General features: G+C 32.5%; 2 protein-coding genes across 2 annotated transcripts; both read right to left on the bottom strand.

Moving 5' to 3' along the window:
* Positions 1-6,866: 6,866 nt before the first annotated feature.
* On the bottom strand, positions 6,867-7,609 carry LOC124886624. The gene is made up of 3 exons (XM_047395495.1): positions 7,403-7,609; positions 7,237-7,313; positions 6,867-7,119 (listed from the first exon to the last, which is right to left on the bottom strand). The coding sequence occupies exons 1-3, from the start codon at positions 7,607-7,609 to the stop codon at positions 6,867-6,869; spliced, it is 537 nt and encodes a 178-aa protein (XP_047251451.1).
* A 3,482-nt stretch (positions 7,610-11,091) lies between these two features.
* LOC124886623 lies at positions 11,092-11,646 on the bottom strand. Its single transcript, XM_047395494.1, has one exon. The coding sequence runs from the start codon at positions 11,644-11,646 to the stop codon at positions 11,092-11,094; it is 555 nt and encodes a 184-aa protein (XP_047251450.1).
* Between the last annotated feature and the right edge of the window lie 14,419 nt (positions 11,647-26,065).

Below are 26,065 nucleotides of genomic sequence, written 5' to 3'. Positions count from 1 at the left end.
AAAGGGGAAAACCCACTGTTAATACTACCTTCTGAGATACACTTTATCATTCTATAGACCCAGGAGTCATCATATAATACTTGCACACTTACTAACTTTGGGTCTTCATGAGTATCCCCATAGTCAGAGTGCACACCTTCTAGTGCTTTAACTTTTATTTCTATTAGTTCAACCTTCAAAAACTCAAACTTAGAATCTAGCACTCAACATGGATATCACCAAGCCTTCAATGAATCATACTACTTCCGACGTGGCCTACCAATATCGCGACTCCAAACTTATATCTCTCTATTATGAGAATTAGGATCATATAAAAAGGCTCAACACTATCAATCAAAACTCCTTAACTTGGCTATTTAAAACATCATATACCATCTAACTAGTCTTTCTTCACCTAGAAACTCAACGGTACCACTCATCACACAAAACGTGTAATAGTCTTAGAAAATACCACAACCTCAGATCACCTTGGGCATACTTCTACATTATATATGCAACATCATACTTCACTACAACTTAAATAAACTTAGGCTCTTGCATATACCATTCAAGCCTATTAGATTACTTCTATAAAACTAGTATCATTAACCAAGAAATCATCACATCCACCTTCATGGACATCAGTTGTTCAAACATAATGTCTAGTGCTTAACATGATTTATAACCCAACCTTATACATAATTCTTACAAAACATACATCATTAATCTTAAGTCACTATTTTTACAACCACATTGTGATGCTCAACGTCACAACCCATAAAACTCCTCATATTTTGGGCATGTTTTGGACTATTCGGGCATATTTTCGAGCTTGGTAAGGCTTCGATAAATGCCCCGCATTGCTGCTAATGTTCCAGCACCTTCTAGATGGTCAAAATAGGCTGGCAGCATATTTACTAAACTTTAGGTAGAGAACTAAGTAACGAAATCTATAAAACGAGTGGGAACAAGGTCAAAATAGGCTGGTCAGTATATATGTCAACATGAATCCCATACAAGTAGTGACACCATATCTTTAAGAAAAATATAATCGCTACTAGCTCTAGATCATGCGTTGGATAATTTTTCTCATGTGGCCGCAATTGTCTTGACCTTGTTCCCATGTAGCCAATGATCTTGTTCCCACTCTCTAACGTGTTAAAACACCTCAATACATGCTTATTATCAAACCTAAATGTCTATTTTCACTATAAAATTTCAGGAGTTCTTCGTTTACACAAATAAGACCCATGTGTTATTTTCAGCTCCTAAATACTTCATTCATGTGCCAACAGCTCCCTACCTTTTTGTTATTGAATTAAGTGCCCATTTATATGTCTCCTATTGGTAGATTACTGTTTCAAGGTACCATAATTTTATGACCACCAAAGTAACAATCTCAAAGGTTAAATAAACTAAGTAACGCAATCTGTAAAACGAGTGGCAGCTCAGGGGCATAAGCCTAGCATGGGCCGATATCGATACTCTTATATGTGGGTGGCATCTCAGGGGAAAAATCCTAGCATGGGTCAATCCCAATGTTTGTATGTAGGTGGCAGCTCAGGGGCATAAGCCTAGCATGGGTTGATCCCGATTATCTATTTACCACTGATTAGCTGGTCATTTTCATTATATGGCTTATGAAGATTTTGAAGTAAGAAAGGTAAAAGTGAAGAAAAGAATGTAACGTACATAGTCCCATAAGTATATAAAAAGGTGGTCTACTAGTACTACTTATACACTTATATCTAATTTTTGTTGAGCTCTTGTATCATGTGTTGTTACCTTCAGCCTTACATATTCAGTACATATTTTCGTACTGACGTCTCTCACGGGGGACCTGTATTTCATGTTGTAGGCATAGGTGCTTCAGCTAATATACCTCGCTAGCAAAAACATAGGCTATTCAGTGACTACTGGTGAGCTCTAGGTTGAGTCGGGGCTTTTTAAGTCTGTTCCATAAATTTTGGTATTGTGCTATAGTCAAGAGTAGGGCGGGGTTTGTCCCGACCCTAACTATGTCTATATATCTTTTAGAGGCTTTATAGACTAATTTAAGTTAAACATGGTAGTGTCTTGTCTTTTAGGTGTTGTGGCCCCAACGGCCAAGTCTTGTATATATAGCTTTGTGCTTGCCTACGTAATTATTCTCATCAATGCATTATATCATATTTGTCAGAACCTTTGGTTGGCACAGTTACAACATGAGAAGTATAAGTTTATAGATTGGTTCTCCCAGGCCTTCACGGCTAAAGGTGCCACTGCCTTAATAGGTTTTGAGGCGTGACAATTAGACAGAGAGTTTAATTTAAGCTCATGCTCACTCGCACGATATGAATACTGAAAGAAGAGAAACTTTTCCTAAAATGCCTCATAGCCTCTTATTCATAAGTGTGGCGTGCTATACACCCATGCACAAGACTCTACTAGATGCGACTTTCAAACTCCCTAGGACTCTGTTGAATCTTAGGCTCTGATACCAAGTTTGTAATGCCTCGAGTCTGCACCCCGAACGTCACACGGTGCTCATAATCCCAAAGGACCATAAGCTAACCCATGACTGGTACCTACTATAATAGCTGAGTAGTAATACTGTAATAATATGGGAATTAGGCTGAAACTACCATAAAGTTTATAATTGAAATTAAATACTGATAAATAATTACTGAGAACTAAGTATCTATCTGAAATAATCTAGTCTGAAAAGCCTCTAACTATCTGAAACAGAGTTGATGGAATAAGTCCCCAACTAACTTCGACTAATAAAAAAATAAACTAAAATACTGAAAAGATGACTATGTCCTCGAACTATGAGGACTCACCACTAAATCTGCTACTGATAGTCTGGGCTGCTAAGTATGGTCAAGAGCTCGTGTGCCTGAACCTATGATATAAGACATCATAGCGCAAAAGAAAGGTATGCGTTAGTACTTTGAATATACTGGTATGCTAAGTAAGGTAAGGCTGAATGCATGGGGTCATATGCATGAAGAATACAGGTTGAGTAACATGAATATAGCTAAATGAGAGTACATGTATTTAGGAAACTGTTGTTAATACTGATTATGCAATACTATGCACATAACTATGTATACTGTAATTGAGATCATATTAACACTAGGTACTGAGTTCTAATAACTAAAAGACTGATTCTAAGTTCACTGATAACTATATTACTATTAGCTGGGTAACAGTTTCTGACAATCCTGGTTCTGTAGAACTGAACTGAGTTCTATACTGAGCTGGGTGACTATTTTTTAAAGTCCTGATTCTGTAGAACTGAACTGAGTTCTATACTGAGACTGAAACTAAAACTGTGGGATGTAATCATCTAATCAATATACCCCTTTTTGTATAGACTTGGGGTCCAACCTGTAACCCCAGCTAGAAGGGTGTCAGTACCATGCCACTGGTAAAGACAAGATGCAGAGTCACCCTTATCTGGCAGGTGCCCTGAATGAGAATGGTGGTACCCTTAACTGGCAGGTAAAATACCTTATCAACCCCCAATTGGCAAGTTGATATCTCAACCTACGCTGGCTACGCAGTTCTGGAATGCAAGGACTGCTTCTAAGGATTGCACCCTATACTGGCATGTGATCCCCCATCCTTGGGTTCACTCGGTGCTGAATCCTACTCCCAACTGAATGACATTGATTACTAGACTGAGATGAACTAAACTGAGTTCCATTGAGTTCTGTAACTGGCTGAGTACTACTGATCATGACATTACTGAGACTATTCTGTAACTACTGTAGCTCTAGGTAAACAGCTAGATTTTCAGGTATTGAATACCCTCATGACTCGATAGCATTGGAAGTAAAGCATGGCATAATCTTAAAAGCATAATATTACTTGCTTGCTAACATTGCATTAATTTAGATATTTTGTCAAACACTTGATATACATGAGCTTGTACATGAATGAGATCACATATTAACATGTCATGCTTTCACTAGTCAATTCACATAAGCATTTTATCAAACACTTGGGGAGCATGGTTATTTCACATAATACTAGTCAACTCATGAACATCATGAATATAATAATCAATTGTAAATTCAAAGGTTTAGCATGCATTTCATATAATTCCCCATAGAAACTATTTTAATTTCATGATACTTGTAATTAAATCATGAATTGAACCCCAATTAATACCATGAATATGAATACAATCAATTTCAAGCATGAAAATCATAAATATATAAACTTGATGTTTAAATAGGTTTTTTGGACTCTATGGGTGAAAGAAACCCATGAATAAATACCTAACATACCTTGATTGTTAATTTCGTAGAGATTGGAGTGAGTTCTTGAGACTTGATTCTTGAACTTAATGAAGCTAGGGCTTGTCCTTGAGAGAATTTTATGAAAATGATGGGCAATTATGCTATTTGGGGCTTTAATCCCATGTTATAGAGCCATTGGGTGAAAGGAAAATGACCCATTTGCCCTAAAAACGTGGAATAAAACTGCAGAATTTACTCGGGCCGGACTAGCCAGGGCACCGCAGGCTCTAGAGCGCCGCTCTGGGTAGGGCGCTGCGGGCTAATCGCCCTGATCCACTATTTTGGATTTTCAAACACGCCCTTACGCTTGTTCAAAAATTTCGATACTCACCCGAGATGTACTATTGACTCCCCCGATCATGAATCAACTTAAAAACTAACTTTCTAAAGTCGGGAAGATCGTAAATAAATTTATTAAAGTTGTAGGGCTTTAGAAATGACTAAGTCCTAACATTTAGTTGAAATTTTCTAAGTCAGGGACCCCTTTTAGCATGCTTTAAAGGGATCAAACGATTAAGATTCTACAAGGTCTTACAATTATTTACCATACATGTAGTGGTAGTAATTCATACATAAATGTGATAATCAAATAAGTAATAAAAACTAAACAATATGTTGTTTTCTTTCACTATTTTTTATATTTTACCCTTTATAACATGTAGCGCTTAGATGTGATATTCTACCACTTGAGAAAGAAATCGAAGCTACAGCTGTGTGATAATTATAGATATACAACAACCAGTTGATTCTTCAAAACATATATTGATAAGACATATAGTCGATATTATCCAGTGAATCAAACAGATTAGATATGAACGCAAGAAGACTATGTTGAATCTTGTGTTGTGGCTAAGAATGAAAATGCTATTACAAATACAATTAATAGATTCTGTATTCCTGATGAATTACCATGACATATGGTTGATTATTAACTGTGGCAAGGAATTTCACTGGTATTGGTCGTAATTGTGTTGAAGGAGAGAGTGATACGTGTGTATGACTTATTGTCAAGTAAAAGAAAAAAGGAACCAGCAAATGAAATACAAAAGTTTGCAGTGATGCTGCCTATTTACTTGTCAGACACTGGTTTTTATGTAAAGATAGCGAACTGAATGTTCAACACTGGAAGCGTATCAAGGAAAGCTTGGTCAGCAAACTGGCCTTATCAGTCATAACCCATTTGCTGTTGAATACGTTCAAATATACCACAGTAATTGTTTGATAGTTTGTAAGTGAATTTTATTTTTTTTACATGTATAATCATGGTATAATTATTGAACGGACTGTTCCTTCATTTTATTTTCAAATTAGGAACTGCGGGATCTTTGTGGCTGCATACGCAGAAATTTTAACTGAAGGGCAACAAGTGCATTCTTGTGGGTTTGATGCTGGAAGTCAAAGTGCATTTTATACTTCATTACTATGTTATTACGGAGTAACAAAAGCACACGAAGGTTACACGAGTGATAATGATGATCCTCATTGGCCAAGGAATAGTTATCTCCAAACAACTGATGAAAGTACAATTGTTACAATAGAGTAACATTCTTTTGTAACAATCTATTTGTTTTTTTAGTAGTTGATGTTAAACACTTACATAAAATATTTTGTTTTGAATGTTGGATTTTAATTTATATTTTATGAATGTCCTTTTTCTTCTTATACATATTCATCTTTTTGAAGAATTATTTTGTATTTACGTACACTTATTGTACTGTTACTATATAGTATGCTAGTTAATGAGTTAGTCTTATCTAATATTATATATAACGTATAACAACATATTACACATAAATGTGTTATGTATATGTAGCACATCGTATTTTTTACATTGATGTAAATTCTGTTATAAGTTAATAATACATTGAATAGGTCTCTTATACTTTTAGAATTATGTATTACATAACATCATACTTACTGTCACACGTTCATGACTTAATAGAAAACAACTAAAATATTTAACATCATACTTATTTATAAAGTATAATATTACGTCATACATTGTAAATATACTGTCAAGGACTTTTACATTTATTGATTACTTAATGTATCAACCATTAAACGTATAATTGGTAAGCAAATATGAGTGTTTATATCAAAAATATTTTTTTCATACATATACCATAACATATAATCCATACTCATACACACAACACACACTGGAATGGCTACTTAAACTTTCACAAATTTGTTACCTGAATGTGCCATTTCTTATTTTGTTTAATCAAAAACTGGTACAAGCGGTCAGTTAAAAGTAAATGGTGTTAGTTTAACATCACACATGCTATTAATTTATAATAGTATATCATACATCAATTATATAAGAAATGTTATTGGGTAACTGTGTAATACACAATAAATTTGAACAATAATTTAATGTAACAGTTCCCAATTTACATAGTATATACACACATATAACTATGTATAATTGTAAATGATAAGGTAACAAAATATGATATTTGTAAACTGCATTCAATCATAATGAAATTGTCAAACATTTATTAAGAATTAAACATCAGATATAATTAGAAACATAAATCAAAGTTCTTCCAGCATATCAAACTATGCATAAGCATTTAGAACAACAAATTATCTTCTTCACGATTCCTTTGAAAAGTAATCCCATGTCCTACGGTTGTGGCATGCACGTCCGCATTTATCGCAACAGTTCGAACTTGCAGTAAGTGATTCACTAGATTTTAAATGTCTTCCTTTCTTTGGCCTACCCGGAGGTCTTTTGTATTTGGGTGGCAGAACTTCTTCGTCATCAACAAATTGTGGAACATTCCAATCCTTCATGTCTAGCATAGAAACTATCGGGAGTTCATACGTCCTGACAATGGTGTTTGATCTATACAATTTTGAGCGGTAACGACCATACTCTTTCACATCAACATTTTTACTCTTTAAAACAACAATTGCGTGTGCACAGGGTACTTCATCAATTTGATACCGACAATAATTTCACGTGCCATGATCAATATCAATGATGTATCTCCTTTCTGATTCATATACACAGTACAGATAACTACTAGCTGCTTTAACCTGTTAGAAATGAATTATTTAATACAGATACTGCCATAAAATTTTATAACGAAAAAAATATTTAATTACATAAATATTCTAATACATACTGTCATCCGCAAAGCTTTAACCCCATTAAGAGTTAGAATTTCTTCAAATCTTCTCCTGAGTGTTGTGTTTGTATAAGATGCAATTTCACTGTTCTTACAATTCCATGCAGCAAATAAAATTCTAACTTCTTCAAGGAAACCTAGAATAGGAAGTTCTCTAGCCTCTACCAAGGAACCGTTAATACATTCGGCTATATTAGAGGTCATCATTATACCTCTATTAACAGGAGAGTGACATCGAGACCATTTTTCATAACCTGCTTCTTCCAGATAGATATTTCTTAACTCTGTGATCAACCTTTGACATAATGTAATCAAAATCTTCTTTTTTATAAGCTTTAGCCATAAAATAATAAAGGTCACTAAGTCTATATTTGTTTTTTCTAAAATATTTGTAAGTGTTTTTTCATAAATGCCAAATGCAAGCTAGATGCAGAACATTAGCATAAACAATGCTCACACCTTTTATGATACTCTCGTTTCAATCCAATACAATACACAAATTATCCCATTCCCGAAATGCTTCCTTAAACTGATGAAAAAAAAAAACAAGTCCACGCATTGTCGTTCTCAGAATCCACAACACTGTAAGCTAATGAAAGAATACATCCTAAATTTTAAAAAAAAATATGTGTAGGTCAATAATATATGTACTCATTTTGCAAGTCCATATTTTATTATACATACAAGAGCAATGTATAATCACATCTAATACATATAAAACTGAACAATGATCACTGAAAAAAGTTTTAAAAGAATTGTACAATAGTTGCACCATCAAGAATGTTTGCCGATACAAACATTCCTTTGTATGGACTGCTTAAATGAGCACCATCTACAACTACAGCAGGTCAGCAAAATTCAAAACCCCTTATCATGGGATGTAAGACAATCAACAAGTATTTAAACTCGTTATCTAATGTCTTGTGCATCCGAATGTGCGATCCTGGATAAACCTGGTTCAACATATAGATATAACGGGGCATTTTGCGATATCCATTAGCTGGTCCATCTCTAAGCATCGCAATTGCCTTCTCTTTTGCCTGTCAAGCCATCATGTAGTAAATATCAACACCGTAAACAACCTTCATCTCTTCAATTATGTCCACGGGTGTGTATATTCTTTTGCAATTTACTAATTTTGGTGCTGTAAATTCACTCACAAAAGTCGTTGTCGCAACCAAGTTATTCAGTACTCTATCACCAAGACTGCATGTATGTTCTGAATCAAATCTTTTTATCATAAAGATTTCCGAATGATTCATACAAGACACCTTGAGGACCCATTTGCAGTCTTTGTTACGAAAGTGTAGTACATAGTTGCATCAAATTTAAACATGTACTCAATGTATTAATATACTTATAAAATAAATAATTTTAACAAAAAAGCTAAAATTGCCCTATTACGGATTCATTATACATTTATTCAAATGTATAAGTACACATTATACATTGTTAACAAAAACAGCTAATACAAAATAAAACATTCATCCAGACACCAATTCGTTCAAAATAGCTATTAGAGAACATAACATTCATTAAAGCATCAACAAATAAAGATAATATTTTGGTTCATACCTTTGTTTATCAAATCATTTAGCAAAGGTGTTGAAGCCATTCGATATTGCATATTTTGTCATTACCGATACCAGAGTTTGTTTATCCTTATAAAGCTGGTTAACCTTTATTTCAGTATTCTTGCAATCAGTAATGAAGTTTTTTTCTTCAAATTCTGGAACGTATAATGAATACTGATTCTGCGTTTCAACAACCGTTAAAGCAACAAAATCAGATCCACTACCTTCAATACACATTACTGCCCGATTTTACTGTCAAACTCGATATCCTTGTTGAATTTGTTGAAAGTTGATATACACAGCGAAAAATTAACAAACTTCAAAAATTATTTCTTCAACTCAATGTAAACCCCCACTCCATTATCTTCCCTTATGATAATTGGAGAAGAATTAACATCAACAATGTATTTACTTCAATTTTTTTAACTTCGTCAATACTCAATCCCATTGCGATAGTCGCAATCAATTTCAAAAAGTTAATACTTTCCGAAACAATAATTGCATCACTTTTGTAGGATTTATAACTAATTTTCGACTCCCAGACATGGGAATGACGCAACAATATGGGGATATTCATATTTTTTTTTCCCATAATTCAACAAAGAAGACGACTATTTTTTTATAGAACGCATATCAACAATGAGGACTAATGTTCAAGAAAGAAAACTTTTTTTGAATTTAAATTTCAGTTACTATATTTACTCATACAATACATAATTATAGGTATTAATGGCGTTATTTAAGGAATTGGAATATATTCTCTGATTACTCTATCCATAATTGTAGGCAAAACTGTTTTATCATACATCCCAACAATGTATAACAAACACCCAAATGTATGAGTATATTTTGCAAAATAGGGAGAGAGAAAACCTAAAGGGATGATCTGTAATTACTTTCAAATTACACGAAATTTGTGTGGTTGTTACTAAAAATTTCATGTGTCAATATTACAAAAAAATAGTATTTATTATTTAAAAAATAAACATTAAATTAAATAATAATTTAAAAAACAATAACTGCCATACACAAATTTGCAAAACAAAAAGTTGAAAATATCTGAAACAAATGAAAAAGACAGAACGAATTTTAAAAAAAAATCTAAATGAACTAACCTACACGTTCCCTATTAACGCAACAAAGTTTTTTTTTTTTTTGGCAATTAAAGTATTTTATTAATTACCAAGAAAGGTCATTACAAAGCTAAGGGGTCAAAACCTTTGTTCCCCTTCTCACAACTACCTCTAATACAATAACACTCCTATCCAAACTCAATCTCTTAGAACATTTGCAGCTATACTAATTTTCCGAGGTAGTCTGCAAGTTTCCTATTCCCTTGGACTCTAATGCAGAGTTCTATCCTTAGTTGTAGATGATCGCTTCTGTTGTTGCATTTCTGTTATGGAATATTGGTTGTTTCTTTCCAGCCAAATCATATAGACCACAGCAACAAAACTTACTTTTAATATTATTGTCCTTATGCCTTTACCTTTTGAATTCCTTTCACCCATTGCCATTCCATGTCCCAGTCAAACGGCCTTCTGTGCCATTGTTGCTAGTTTAATACAACTTCCCATGTTGTCTTAGCAAATATACACTCAAAAAACAAGTGGGCAGCACTTTCGGGGACTGAGTTGCATAGGGGACAGGTCGCATTTATAGCCATTCCCCACCTCAGCAATACATCCTTTGTTCGTAGTCGTCCATGCAATTGTAACCATAATATAAAAACTTGTTTGGATTCTGCACAGTTATTACATACTAAATTTCTCCAGTCCACCTTCACTGTCTCTCCTCTTAAGAGGGTATAAGCCTTAGAGATCTTAAAAACTCCATTATGCAGCACCTGGGAAGTAGTGTTGTTTGTCAGCCCTACTATGTGAGCATATTTCCTCATACTCAAAATTTCCTAATCATCCATGATGCCTGCCCTGGAATGAGCATAGTTGAGATTTGTTGCTTCTTTATGTAATATGTGTGAGTCCATGTAATCCATAATTTCTCCTTTTTGAGACTTAACGCCCATAAAAGTTTACATATAGCTGCAGTATTCCAGATTTTCAAATCTACAAGGTTAAGTCCACCGGCTTTTTTTGGTAAGCAAACTGTCCTTCAAGCCACTAGTGCCCATTTAGTAATATTAGCCTCTCCTGTCCATAGATAACTTCTGCAAGCAGCTTCGATCATCTTCATTATTTTCTTTGGCAGTAAACATAGTTGAGCCGAATAAGCTTGTATTCCAAACAACACCGCTTTAATAAGTTGAACTCTGCCAGCGTATGACAAGCTCTTTTCCATCCAAGTTGTAATTTTTGTTGTTATCTTGTTTACCAGAGGCATGCACTGTGATATAGTAAGTTTTTTTGAAGAGAAGGGCATCCCTAAATACTTAAATGGTAGATCTCCCTTTTCATACTCCAATATCTGCATAATACTTTGCTGTACAGTAATCTCCACTCCACCAAAATACACTTGGCTTTTGCTCATATTGGCCTTCAATCCGAATGTTGTAGAGAATACATTAAATTTATCTTTTAGCAAAGACAATGACTGTGCATCCCCTCTTGCAAATAATAGGAGATCATCTGCAAAGCACAAGTGCGTAATACCCAACTTCTGGCATCTAAGGTGAAAATCAAAATCAGGATTCAGCTTCAGAGTGTCCATGCATCTGTTCAGATATTCCATAACAATGACAAAAATATAAGGAGACATGGGATCTCCTTGTCGAAGTCCTCTCTTTGCCTGTATTGTTTCTGAAAGAGTTCCATTTATGGAAATGTATAGCTCACTGTTTGAATAAAAGTCATAATCTATCTAACCATTTGGCTAGGAAAGCCCACTTCTTTCAACATTTGTTCTATGAAGTACCACTCAACTGAGTCATAAGCTACTAGCTCATGACTCAGAATAATATTATCAGATATCAGCCTTCCTGGAATGAAAGCCGATTGGTTGTGGCCTATTATCCCATCTAACGCTCCTTTAATTCTGGTTGAAATAATCTTTGAGATTATTTTATAGACCACTGTACAACAGGCAATAGGTCTAAAGTCCCTCACAGTTTCAGGGTGTGAGGACTTAGGCACTAATGTAACTACTGTATTATTAATAGCTTTGAGTAGTCTGCTGAGTGAATCAGTCCAAAACAGCTTTAAACACATCTTCATGAATAATATTCCATTCCTTCTTATAGAAATAGGCAGAAAAACCATCAATACAGGGGGATTTGTTGTCATCAATCTCAAATAGTGCTTTCTTCACTTCAGCTCTTGTTACTGTCATGCACATCTCCTTTTTTTGTTGCTGAGTGATTCTATTACCTCGCCTCATAACACTCAGGTCAATACTACGGAGATTCTCAGCTACATCACCTATAAGCCCTTTGTAAAATTTTAACAGTTCAGCCTCAATATCCGGGTGTTTGTGTAATATTACCCCTCCATCATCTTTCAAAATTGAAATGGCATTATTACTAGCTCTAGCCTTCATACAATTAAAGAAATATTTATTGTTACCATCACCAGTAGTAATCCAGTGAGCTTTGGATTTTTGTCTAAAATCTTTCTCCTGTAGATTGAGCCATTTATTCAGATCCTCTTGTGTTTCTCTTTCCTTTTCCAGCAGGTCAGGGGTCTGTTGCATATTCAGCAAACACTGAGCATCTAATAGTCTACTTCTTGCTTCCTCTACTCTTCTCTCTACACTACCCATCTTTGCTTGTTTCAGTTGCTTGAGAGGTTCTTTACAGAAACTCAATTTGTTCCAAAGTTTGAACATATTTGTGTCGCTTACTGGCCTCCTCCAGCATTGTAGAACAATCTGCATAAATTGCTCATTATCAGCTAAAACATTGAGGAACCTGAAAGGCTTTTTCTTGTTGTTATCAGGCACAACAGCTGTAATATGTATAAGAGAGTGGTCTGAAAAGAAACTTTCCCTAAAGTGAGTTGTAACTCCACCATAACATAGGATCCATTTCTCATTACATAGTGCTCTGTCAATTTTGCTCCAGATATGTCTATTGGTCCAAGTATAAAATCTACCTGCTGCCTTCATATCAGCTAGATTTAGAGTCTCTATGAGTTGTTGGAACTCTCTTGTTTCAGTCGCTTCTATTGGTGAACCACCAATTCTGTCACCTGAGTGTAGCGGGGTATCAAAATCCCCACTTATACACCAAGGCTCAGTCATATTTTCACCCAGTCGATTCAATGCTATCCATAAATTCTGCCTCTCCACATTATTAGAACTACCATAGACTATAGTGAGAAAACAGTGAAAGTTAGTATTTCTGTCCCTTACTTCACTGTGGATATATTGACTCTGCATTTCAATAATATCAATGGCCACCTCTGTAGCTTTCCATAGTACCCAAATTCTCCCGTTCTCTATATGTTGATAATTGGCAGCATGGCTCCACCCCCAGGTAACTCTATGCAAAACAGGGCCAATTTTCTCCTTTTTTATTTTAGTATTTGCAAGTCCTGCCAGATGTATTTTGTGTTTCCTCAAGTAACCTCCTATTTCTCCTTGTTTAGAGGGTCTGTTTAGCCCTCTCACATTCCACACAAGCCAATTCATAGTGTAAGAGGGATTTTACCTCCCTCTGGAGGTTTGTCTTGCCTCACACTTTCCTCTTTGTCCTCTAATAACGGTGAGAATCTATTATCTGTACTCACCAGCTTTGAGCTTTGCCCTCTACCCTCTGTTACCATAATTTTTGAGCCTTGTATTCGCTTACCTATATCATTAGCCTTTTGTAGTGGTATAGATGAGTTACTAGCCAAAATTCCAACCTACTAGTGATCACATACAACATTTGTACAATATATCTCTGAAAGTTTGGGATCAGCAGAAATCAGCATATTCACTTGCTCAGTGTTATCATCTGCAATAGCTTCCTGGATCCCCTGTTCTTGTCTTACAAATCGTTGTCCAGTTGGGTTCCATTTTTGAACAACTTTTTTGCCCTTGTCTCCTCCTCTATTTTCGTTCTCATGTGATTCTGCATTTCCTCTTGTCTCAGCGGTTGAACAATTCCCTTTCTAGTGTCTTCTTTACAAACATGGCCATATTCAACACACTTCTTACAATAGGCAGGTTTCCAGTCATACTCCACCTTCTGAGTGAAAACCCTTCCTGACGGCTCTATTATCTCGACAACAGTAGGTAACTCTTGTGTAGTATCCATATCCACTAAGACCCTAGCATAAGAAATCCTGGTCTGGTTCTTAGTACATTCGTCTGCATACACCGGTTCCCCTAAGCTGCTTGCTATTTTACTCAAAGTAACAGGACCCCAGCAGTTAAGTGGTAAGTTGGGAAACCTTACCCACAAAGGTATAGTTGTAGGGAATTCCTGCTGGAAATCAAATTTCGTGTCCCATTTCTTCAAAATCAAAGGAACCCCATTCATAGTGTAAGGTCCCCCAAATAGTACATGATCTCTATCTTGTTCACTGTGAAATTTCACCACAAAGAACCCGTCGTCATGCAGATATATGTCAGGCTTTGCTACTTCATGTTCTAGTTATGTAACTACTCATATAACTGTACCTAGGAATTTTCCCCATAGAATAGAGAACTAAAGCATTTTTCCACTCTTTAGTCTGCTCAGCGATTTCAACCTCTTCTCATTTAACAGTCAATTTTCCATTTACCACCACAGGTGGGATAAAGGACAAAGCTATACCATTCGAAACGGCTCGATTCTGCGTGAACAGACCACTCCAATTTTTTGGTATTTCCTCTCGAGTCTCCTGCTGCTTTCCAGATTGAGATGTCACTTTATCCCCTTTGTGATCTTCCTCCAGAACTCCCTTTCTAATATCATCAGCTCCCCTTTGTTTTGAACATTCACCCTCCTCAGATCTAATGCTTAGATCCGACGAACAAATCTCCTTCCTTTCCGTGAGTGTACACTTACTACCTGAGTAAATTCCCTAAATAATCAACCATGTTTGAAAATTTACCTAATAATATTTTTTTTTAAGATCACAATATCACCCTACTTCAGAATACCAAGATTCTTCTCTTTCCTAATACATAGGAATGCCATGTCACATTATCATCTTTTTAACAATAGTGTTTATATCTCTATATGAATCAACTTCTTTTATATATTCAATTAAAACATTTACCTAATTTTTAAATAAACAACATTTTTTACATATTCAATCAAAGTATTTACCTAATTTTTGAAGATTTCGAAGCTACAATGGTGAATAAGTATATATGTTGTTATACTTTCAATAGTTCAATGCATTATTTTTTGTATGAGAATCTAGTTACTTCAATTTCATAGAGAAAATCTTTATTCTCTATTTCATTCACCAGTATTTGCATAAACACCAACTTCTCTTCATACAAAAAATTAGTCTTTCTCTTATCAAAAGAAAAAATTAAATTAGTTCTTGGAGCTAATCAGGAAGACAAAACATAATAACAAATTTTCTTCACTGCCTTACCAAACTATATGCACAAACAAATTTGGCCTTCAAAATAATAAATTATAGCATCAATACTTCAAAAAAGTGTCATAACTTGCTATAATTTACAGCTAAATAATGTTTTATAGGAAAGTGGTAACATCACATTGTACCACGCCATAATATGACCACAGAGACGTGTCTAAATAAGTGTTTCATATAACTAACAAAAGAAACTAATGCATAATCCTTATATTTTACTAAAGTTTCTCTTCTTCTTCTTCTTCAACAAAACTACATAATTCGTCATGACTTCTCTTTCAAAATGACCTCCTTTCTTTACTGTAAAAGAAGGTCAATCAACAGCTTCAACATGCACACCTCCCTGAGCTAACAATAGAGGAAAAAAAATACAATTAAGCAATGAAATTAATGGAAAAAAATCATAACTTTGCAATAAATTAACTGGAAAAATAAATCAAGAATTCATTACGTGAGTTCTAGTTGACTGTTTTGTTAAGTTCAAATCCATTTGTGAATCTACCTAAATTTCTGGATGATAAAATTTAGAATAATCCCACAAATCATCATTTTCAGCTTGTTCTTTGACTGATCTGGAGATTGATTTGAAGAAGCGTCAACAGCCTTTTTGAGCACATAGAGATGCAAGAAATTTATAAACATCAGAGGTATAAGGTGCAATGGTTTTGAGATAAAATACAGGATTACTTATCCTACGTTTGGATGAAGGCATTACTTAATCCCGAAATTATTTAAGTGATGGAATTAGTTATCACCTATGGTGGAAATAACTTATTCTAGTTATTCTCAACCAAATAACCCCTTAAGAGTAGATGTCTCACATGTTCTACACAGACTATAGACACAAACACATAGTGCAGATTCAAACAACAGAATATCCCATTCAAAAACAAGCAAAAAAATTCTAAATTTTAAGAAAATTACTCCAATACCACATTGAGTATTCAAATTATTTCACAATTTAAACTTCAAAGATTGAAAAAAAAGATTGAATTTTACCTCGTGACGATTTCTTTGGTCGACATCAAAGGTATACAGAGGCTAGGGATACAATCTATTCTGCAAATTCATTAATTTATTCGTTGAAGAACCCACAATTTCCTTAAAGAACCAGAGGATTATGTGTTAGAAGTTGCCTCAGAACCCTAGAAAACTTTTTCAGGCAGAAAAATATGCCTCTTTGTAATCTTCTTCTCGGGTAAAAGATCGATGGTTTAAAAAGTTAAAAAATTTATTATTAAAAAAGAAAAATGTGACATGACATATGTGACATGACATCCTATTAGAAAAAAGAATGATGTTGATATTATGTCAAGTATATTTTGAGGAAAATAAGAATAGTTAGGTGATATTATGATCCTAAAAGAAACAAAAATGATATTATAAGGCAAATTCCCTAACATGGGTGACTATTTAGGGAATTTACTCCTGACTACCCATAGCAGTTACATTTGTATAAGTACTAATTAAAAATATTGTTCATTTTTACTTTTTAAATTTTTTTTTAAAAGATTCACATTTTGAAGTAATTTCATTTATAGACAAAATAATAGAGACGAAAACTAATTAAAATATTATAGTAGAAAAATGTACAAATTGGGGAATTGAGATAATATAGGATGATCATAATTTTATATAAAATAAAGTAAGTAGTCAAGTAGATAATACTCAATAAATATTATTAATAAAATGAGAGAATGAACAGTTACAACAAGAAACAGAGAACTCTACAATATAAACTTTTTCAAATATTATTAATCAAATAACATGGGTTAGTCGAGAAAATTAAGTGGGAGGTGACAAAAAAGTCTTTAAATTAAAAATAGTGACAACTTTAACCAGCTAAAGTCAAAACTTCATTGAAATTATGATTAAGTTAATTGGAATGTAAAGTATAATTTTTAAAAACTTTTTAATTTTTTAAAAAGTCCTTTAAATTTCAAATTTTAGAGTTTTCCCCCTTTTCTTATCTTTCAATCTTTCTTCTTCTCTTTTTCTTTCTCCCCATCTTTTTCTTCTTATTTTTTTCTCTCTATATAGATTTCCTCTTCTTCCATCTTCTCATCTTCTTTTTCTTTCTCTTTTTAGTTCGTTCTTCCTTTTTTAATTTTCATTAACTATTTTTTGAAAAAAATAAATTAAAAAGTTTGAAAAAGAATTGATTTCTTTAAAAAATGAATGAAGAAATAATTTAGCCAATTCAGCAACTACGAGAGTTGCTTCAGCAACTACTGTAATTGCTGCAATAATTACTATTAGTTGTTGTGTTACAACAATTATCGAAGTTGTTGGAGCAATTATCGAAGTTGCTACAGCAACTTCGATACTTAATTTCTGAAAAAATATCTGATTGGAGGAGGAGCACATGAAAAAGTGATATTTATGATAAAAATGGAGGTGGTGGTGGTGGTGGTGACGCAGGATGAGAAGGTGACAATTGTTTTGGTGTTGATAAAGAAGAAAAATAGACGATAGTTATGTAGAGAAAGAAAATAATGGTGAATCTGGAAGAGGTGACAATGATAGTGATAGAGATAGTGGAGGAAGAGGAAGTGGCGGCAACGGGCAGCAACAAAAAAGGTGTGGAGGAGGAGTGGTGGTGATGATGTAGGGATCTTTGTGTAAATATGAGGTAGGTATCTTTGTATAAATAATAAAACTTGAGGATTTTAAATTAATGTCATTAACGCTAATCTTAAAATTGTCACCTCTACTCTATTTAGAATTTTTTCCCTCTTTTTAAAATATCATTTGCAATTCTAATTTTTATACCTTTTTTACAAAAAATCAAATTACTAAGCAGAAAAGAAAATTAAAATAAAAGGAAAAAACATATTAAAATACGATGTATGGAAACAATTTTTTAAAAATATAAAAACAACTTCCTTTAAATTTTAAAATAAAAAAAATAAAATCCAAACATAATAAGAAAACAAAGAACTAAAAAAGACAAACACGTATCTTGCTTATAAATATTAAGGAAAAATTTCATAACTAGCAAATTTAAGCTCATAATTAGGAGTTCCATAGCAATTGTTTCATAATTACCTGAAATAGCAACTTATATTTTGGATTTTATAAAAGTGTTGCTACTAAAATACATATACAAAAAGATTTACTGTCTTACTTTTACTCAAATCAATTGAGTTAAATAAAGAACAATTATCTCATGTATTTAAAACATTGAATTTCTTTTTAAATTAGTAGACCCTTTTTCATAAATTACTCTTATTTAAATTAGTAGATTCCTTTTCTAAATCAAACTCAACTTCAAAAATTCAAAATAAATCATCATTGGTGTTTTTTTTTCTCTCTTTCACTCTCTTATATCTCTAACTTTTTTTCTTGTTAATTTTTTGTTATCTTCTTTTTTATCGTTTTCATTTTTTTTTATTTTAATTTCTTTTTAATTTTATTTTTTTCTTTTCACTTTATTTTTTCTTTTCTATTTCTCTTCCTTTTTTCATTTTTTTCTTTATTTTTTTTTGTTTTCTTATTTTTTCCTTTCTCGTATTCTTTTCTTTCTTATTTTCGTTTTCTTCTTCTTTTTTTCTATTTTTATTTTTTAAATTCTTTTTTTCGCTTTTACTTTTACAAATCTATTTCTAACTTCTATTTTTATACCTCTAACTTTTTTTCTTGTTAGTTTTTTTCATCTTTTTTTTTATCATTTTATTTTTTTATTTTTATTTTCTTTTCTTTTCCATTTTTTTCTTTCCACTTTATTTTGTCTCTTCTTATTCTCTTTCTTTTTTTCCTTTGTCATTTTTTTCTTTATTTTTTTCTTTTTCGTTTTCTTATTTTTTCCTTTCTCATATTTTTTTCTTTTCTTATTTTTATTTTTTTTATATATTTTTATTTTTTTATTTCTTTTGTTTGCTTTTATTTTTACACTTCTATTTCTTTTTTTTTCTTTTTCACTATTTTTTTTAGATTTTTCTTTTTCCTTTTTTGTCTTTTTCTATTTGTTTTTACTCTTCTATCTCTATGTTTTATTTCTAAAAGACAAATATCTATATCACATATACATATTAAAAAAATATACAAAATAAATAGACATACAGATCTACATATGTATTTACAGTACAAAACATACATATATATCTGTATATGTATTTACACAAATACATATCTGACTCATATGTATATAGAAACGTATAGGACACAAAATCTCTATAACAAAAATGACAACTATATATATATATATATGTATGTATACATATAGGTAACTATATGTATTTACAATACAAAACATACATATATATATCTGCATATATATTTACAGAAATACATATCTGACTTGTATGTATATATAAACATATAGGATACAAAATCTCTATAACAAAAAGGACAACTATATACATATACATATGGGTAGTAAAAAAATACATGATACATATCTTAAATAGTAAAAAATACAAATAAGTACACATGTTATTCTTTAATAAGTACATAAGTACATGAAATACATAATATGCATATGTTTTCTTTTACATAATACATATTACATTACAAAAAAATACATATAGTTCTGCATATGTATTTACAAAATACATGTCTAATCCATATATTTCTTACTTTATAAAAATTATAAATATAACTCTTATATGTATTTATAACAAACTAATCATCCATTTCTATATTTGATAGAGTATTATTACACACACATAGGGGGGTCGCAATTTTTTCTCTTCACCAGACAAAGAACAACACATCATCTTCATCTTCTCCATGCTTCCATCATTAGCAATAGAATACAAATTCTTTCTCCACTTTACGGACCAACCAATAAAATTTTTCATTTTCCCATTTTCAAGCAAACCAAAATACACTCATCTTAACTTAGCAGCAACATACTCCTTTTCCACTATATGCGCAGTTTGAAAAAAAAAAATAGATAGTGATATTAGAGATTACAAAATAAGGCGAAAAAAATAAAATAAGAGGGAGAAAAATACACATAGTGAAGGTATAATTGTGTGAAAAAAGAAAGAGAGATACGAGAATTGAAGAAACTTTTTTTGTGGAATTTAGGGTTTATTTATTGGCGAATTTACATGAAGAAAATTACACATAGTGCAGGTGTAATTGTGTGAAAAAAAAGGAAAGAGATGATTTTTGTGAAGTTTTTTTGGGTAAATTGGAGAGAGGTAAAATAATAAAGTGAAAATAGGAAAAAAAGAGTGAAACATGCGTGTATAGAGCTAATGGGCAAAACAATGCTACTTTTGCTATAAATGTAATTTTGAGAAAGTATTGTTATTTATTGTAATTATGGACTTAAATTTGTTACTTCCTGTAATTTTTCCTATTAATAACGTAACTGCCTCTTACTTTTGAGTTTCTACAATAAAGACACCCACTAATCCATTTATAATGTTGGTTTTTCATTCTCTCGCTCAATATTCCTTCACTAATCTATTACTTCTTTATTTTTTAGCTTGGTGGAAGACAAAGTTTTAAGTGTTCGAAGAATTTCAGTCCTGTAAGTATTTTTATTTTGATTTGATATGTTTACAATTTGAGATAAACATCTAGTACCTCATTTAACTATGATCAAAGTTATTACGACACACTCCAACTTTACATGCATCCTATTACCCTCTAAACTCAATTTTAGCATATATTTATCATTTTTTTGTGCTGACATGACACCTTTATTATATAAAAATTGAGCACACATCAAAGGTGTCACGTCAGCTAAAAAGGTGTCACATCAGCTAAAAAGGGTGATAAAAATACACTAAAATTGAGTTTAGGAGATAATTGGACCTATGTGAAGTTGGAGTGTGTCGTAGAACATTTGGTCATAGTTCAGGGATGTACTAGATGATTTACTCTTACAATTTTGTGTGTCCTAAGTATTTTGAATCCTATATGTATGTTTTATTTTAATATGGGTGAAAATCATTCCCCCTACCCCCAGCCCCTCAACTTTATTTTAAAAATCAAACTTCCCCCTTAACTTTAAATAATCATTTTCCCTCCTTTTCTCTATTTGTTTATTTTTAAAACCTATTTTACCCTTATACTATTGACCTTTATTTTGAGATAATACTCACAAAAATATCTGAACTTTGATCGGATTTTCAGTTGAGCATACTGAACTTTGCGTGAGTCCTATTACCCCCTAGACTTTTTTTTTCGTATTTTAATGGCATATATCTTTCCATTTATACACGTGTAAATATGAGGTTGGTACGTGTATTACACTGCCCTCTGCAAAAAAAAAACACGTGTAAAAATGAGATTGGCGTGTGTATTACACCACCAGCCGCCGAAACTAGATATAGTGTTTCGAAGGAGGGAAAGGGGATTAAATCCACTTTAAAAAGTCTAGGGGATAATAGGACCCCCACAAAGTACAGTATGCTCAACTGAAAATCCGGTCAAAATCTAGGTATTTTTGTGAGTATTATCTCCTTTATTTTCCTTTACCTCTTTAAAATCATGATATTCATTTTACTTTTTAAATATGTGTAGTAAGTTTATTTAAATAAAAAAATAAATATTATTTTCTAGATGAAAAAAAAAAAGAAAAGTAAGAAATATTTATTTAGTATATAATAATTTAATGACATTCTAAATGAAATAACTAGGATAAGAAAATGAATTTGCAATAGTAATCAAAATTATAATATCTATTTATACAGGTGAAATTAACAAATAAAAATAACATTATAAATTTATTTCAATGCATATAATACAATATTATTTAATAAAATAAAAATATATCTTACAATAAATTAATTCTTGAATTTTAATTATGTTGTAAATAAATTTTAATTTATTATTTAGTATACTTCCTCTGAGGTGATGGTACCGATTGCGTACACTTGCCTTCTCCAGATTTCATTTAGATTATTTCATTAGTGACAATCAAAACTCATTTATCTATATAAACAATAGACACTAAGAGATAAGCAAAACTTAAATATGCACATATACATGTGTATAGATATGTATATATACGAACTTAATGCATCTAATAAAATAACAATCATAAAAAATAGCATTAGCTTTTAGAAAGTTTATAAAAAAATTATTGTACTGATAATACTAAAGAACTTTAAAAAAAGTAATATAAATACTTGAGTAAAATAAATGATATATACTATAAAAATCATTATATAAGTAGAGTATTGCAAATCCAAGGTTAAAATAAACAATGTCAAAGTACAAGGGGGGAGAATGCTTATTACTCAAATTTGAGGAAAGAGTTTGATTTTTAAGATATAATCCCTCCATTCCAAAATAAATGAATTGTTGAGCTATTTTTCAATGTTTAAAATAAATGAATTGTTCATTCTTCAAGAGACATGTTGAAAATTTCTTTCAATTTTAGCCTTTCATTTAATGGGGTTCTTAAGTACTTCACATTTTCTAGGAGAGTAATTTAAGAACAATTAAAAGAGTAATAGTGGAAAGTAACATATAATTTACGTCCTAAATTTTTTTCTTAACTGGTGTCTTATACTCCAACAATTCAATTATTTTGAAATGGAACTATCTACTCTCTTTCTTTCCTTCTAACTTTATTTACTAGTGGGGATGCGCCCGTGCTATGTACAGGTTCAACATATCTTGAAAAATAAAATATAAAAAGATTATTCTTTAAAATGTTTTTACAAAGTATTTCTCTTTGCAAAGAGCGTGAATATTGTTTGTAGTTGTTGGCCTTTGAAGAGTTGAAGGTCGCCTATGAAAGGAATGTCATGATATGCAGCTACATCATCAGACTTGAGTATCGTCATGTTGAAGAATTAGTTTTCTTCTTACACAATTGTAGTTTGAAAGTGCACAGTTTGATTTTTTCTCTCCCGAGAGTGGAATTTATGCACCATCTGAATTTTGTACGTTCACCTTGCCTTTGTTCCATTGTAGCTATAAAGACGAGATAGAAGGTTGCCCATTCAATTCAGAGATCCATTGTTTATGTATAAGTGCAATAGCATGTGGAGAATTCTAAGTCATTCACCATTGAAGGTAAAATTATGAAGGAATAACTACAAGATATCGTAGATTTAGATTGTGTTCAAGAAAATAGAGAAGTCATTTCAAAAGCTACAACCTTAACATATTTGACCGCAACATACAAAATTTAGTGATTAAGAGTAAAATAATGTTAAAATTGAATTTCCTATATGACGCCAAAAGACAATGTTAGGTTGAAGGTATGAGTATTTGAATTATTTCAGAAGAGTAAAAAAATATAATAGAAATTTTATTTCTGTAACCACAACACAAAACGACTATAGCAGATTGAACTCACATGAGATGATGAAGAAGTTCCAAAATTAAATTGGGCCTTTGTTATTCTTATGTTGAAGCTATGTTTCGAAAGTCACGTGCCTCATCTATTATGGGTTATTCTCAAATATAAACCCAAATTAGGGTGGCTTTCAAATTTTAGCACCAAATAAAAAGGCTTTGTTAAAATAGCCTTAACTTGTTAAGTCATATTTTTTAGACGAAAATACCCTTCTCCAAATTATTCGCTGTTAAATCTATTTCGTCTTCAGAATTGACTTTTTCTTTCTTTCTTTCTTTTTTCCAAATTCTAGAATTGAGTTTTTTTTCCTCTCTTTCTTCCAAATTTCAGAATCAACTTTTTCTTCCAAATTCTAGAATCGACTTTCAAATATTCGCAGAATCGACTTTAGCCGTAAGGGTTCTTCAGGCATAAAATTCATCATCAAAATTCATTGTGGTAATTTTAGCTTATTGATGTATTGGGTTAATTTTAGCTCATTAGATAATTAGCATATTGATTTGATTTTTGAGGTGGTGAACGTAAGCTAAACTTCGGATATGTTGTTGTTGTAGTAACATATTTACCATTGAGGAATTGCATCGAAAAGGTTGTGAGGAGTTTGTTATTGTGGTTATAATTATGTTTTATTAGTTGTGCGGGGGTGGTCTTGGAGGGAAAGGCCGTTAATATGGGAGTTAACGTTGATCGCAACATATTTTGGGAAGGCCAAACGTATAAGGTTAATGTGGTACAAGAAATTAGTTCCAAGTATTTCAAACTAGTGGTATAAGTAGAATTAGAAAATGATGAGGAATTGTGTTGAACAGCTTGTGGGGAGTTTGTTATTGCGGTTATAATTGTGTTTGAGTAGTTGCAGGAGTTTGATATTTGAGGCAAAGGCTGTGTTTTCCATCTCGGATGAATTCAACCTATGTTTTAGAGAGTAAAAAAGCACTAAATTGTTGATTCTAAGAAAGAGCACCTCAGCTATTATCTTGTATAAAATAGAGCAACAGGCAATGGGTTTAAACTCTCTAATGGTAGTAGGACTTGGCACTTTAGGTAACAAGGTTACTATTGTACAGTTCACTGCATTATACAACTTTTTCGTGTTAAAAAATCCTTCATTGTTGAACACGCATCATATTTAATCCTTCATCTTTTGTTAACTACAATAGTATTGGTTACGTCTAACTTTAGGATAATAGTATTCATGAATTCATCTCTTTTTACTGCTCGCAGTATGGAAGTGTAAGGGGTTATTAACTGAGAGCTTTGGAAGCACACAATAAAAATCTAAGTATATATTACTGTTCCCATATTCTTTATCATCTGGTCTTTGTCTTTGTCCAGAGCAATTTTATTTATGAAATTACCAAAAAGATAAGAATACCAAGGAAGCGATCCTCTATTTATTAGAGCCCCAATACTTGAATGGAGGGGTAGTACTACAGCTCTTAGGGGTCAGTTGATTTCTTACCTTAGAGCCAGAAAGATGATATCCAAGGGGTGTGTCTATCATCTTGTGTGAGTCAAAAACTCTAACTTAGAAACTCCTACTCTTGAGTCAGTCCCATTAGTAAATGAATTCTCAGATGTATTTCCTGAAGATCTTCCCGGAGTTCCTCCTGAATGGGAAATTGACTTCGAAATAGACCTTCTCCAGATACTCAACCTATATCTATTCTGCCATACAGAATGGCTCCAGCTGAACTCAAAAAACTGAAAAAATAGTTGAAAGATCTCTTAGATAAGGGATTCATCAGGCCCAGCATCTCCCCGTAGGGCGCACCTATTCTATTCGTGCATAAGAATAATGGTTCTCTTAAAATATGCATAGACTACCGTCAGTTGAATAAAGTCACGGTCAAGAATAAATATCCACTTTCTAGAATCGATGACTTGTTCGACCAACTTCAGGGTGTCAGTTTCTTTTCCAAGATAGAACTCAGATCAGGTTATAATCAACTTAGAGACAGAGAATATGATATTCCAAAAATAGCTTTTTGAACTTGGTATGGTCACGTCAAATTTCTAGTTATGTCCTTTGGTCTTGCAAATTCCCCAGCAGCCTTCATGGACTTGATGAACAGAGTGTTAAAGCAGTACTTGGACATGTTCATCATAGTCTTCATTGATGACATTTTTGTTTACTCCCATAGCAAAAAATGAGCATGCATATCACCTCAAAGTAGTGCTTTAGACTCTTAGAGCTTATCAGTTGTTCGCTAAATCCAGTAAGTGTTAATTCAGGCTAAGATCAGTAGCATTTCTTGGTCATATAATTTCTGACGATGGCATTAAAGTTGATCCTTAAAAGACTGAAGCGGTGAGAAACTGGCCTAGACCCATCTCTCCA

This window comes from Capsicum annuum, chromosome 8 (genome assembly GCF_002878395.1).
Source record: "Capsicum annuum cultivar UCD-10X-F1 chromosome 8, UCD10Xv1.1, whole genome shotgun sequence".
Classification (NCBI taxonomy): Eukaryota; Viridiplantae; Streptophyta; class Magnoliopsida; order Solanales; family Solanaceae; genus Capsicum; species Capsicum annuum.
Note: the sequence above shows the minus strand (reverse complement) of the source record. Positions and strands in the feature narration are given on the sequence as shown.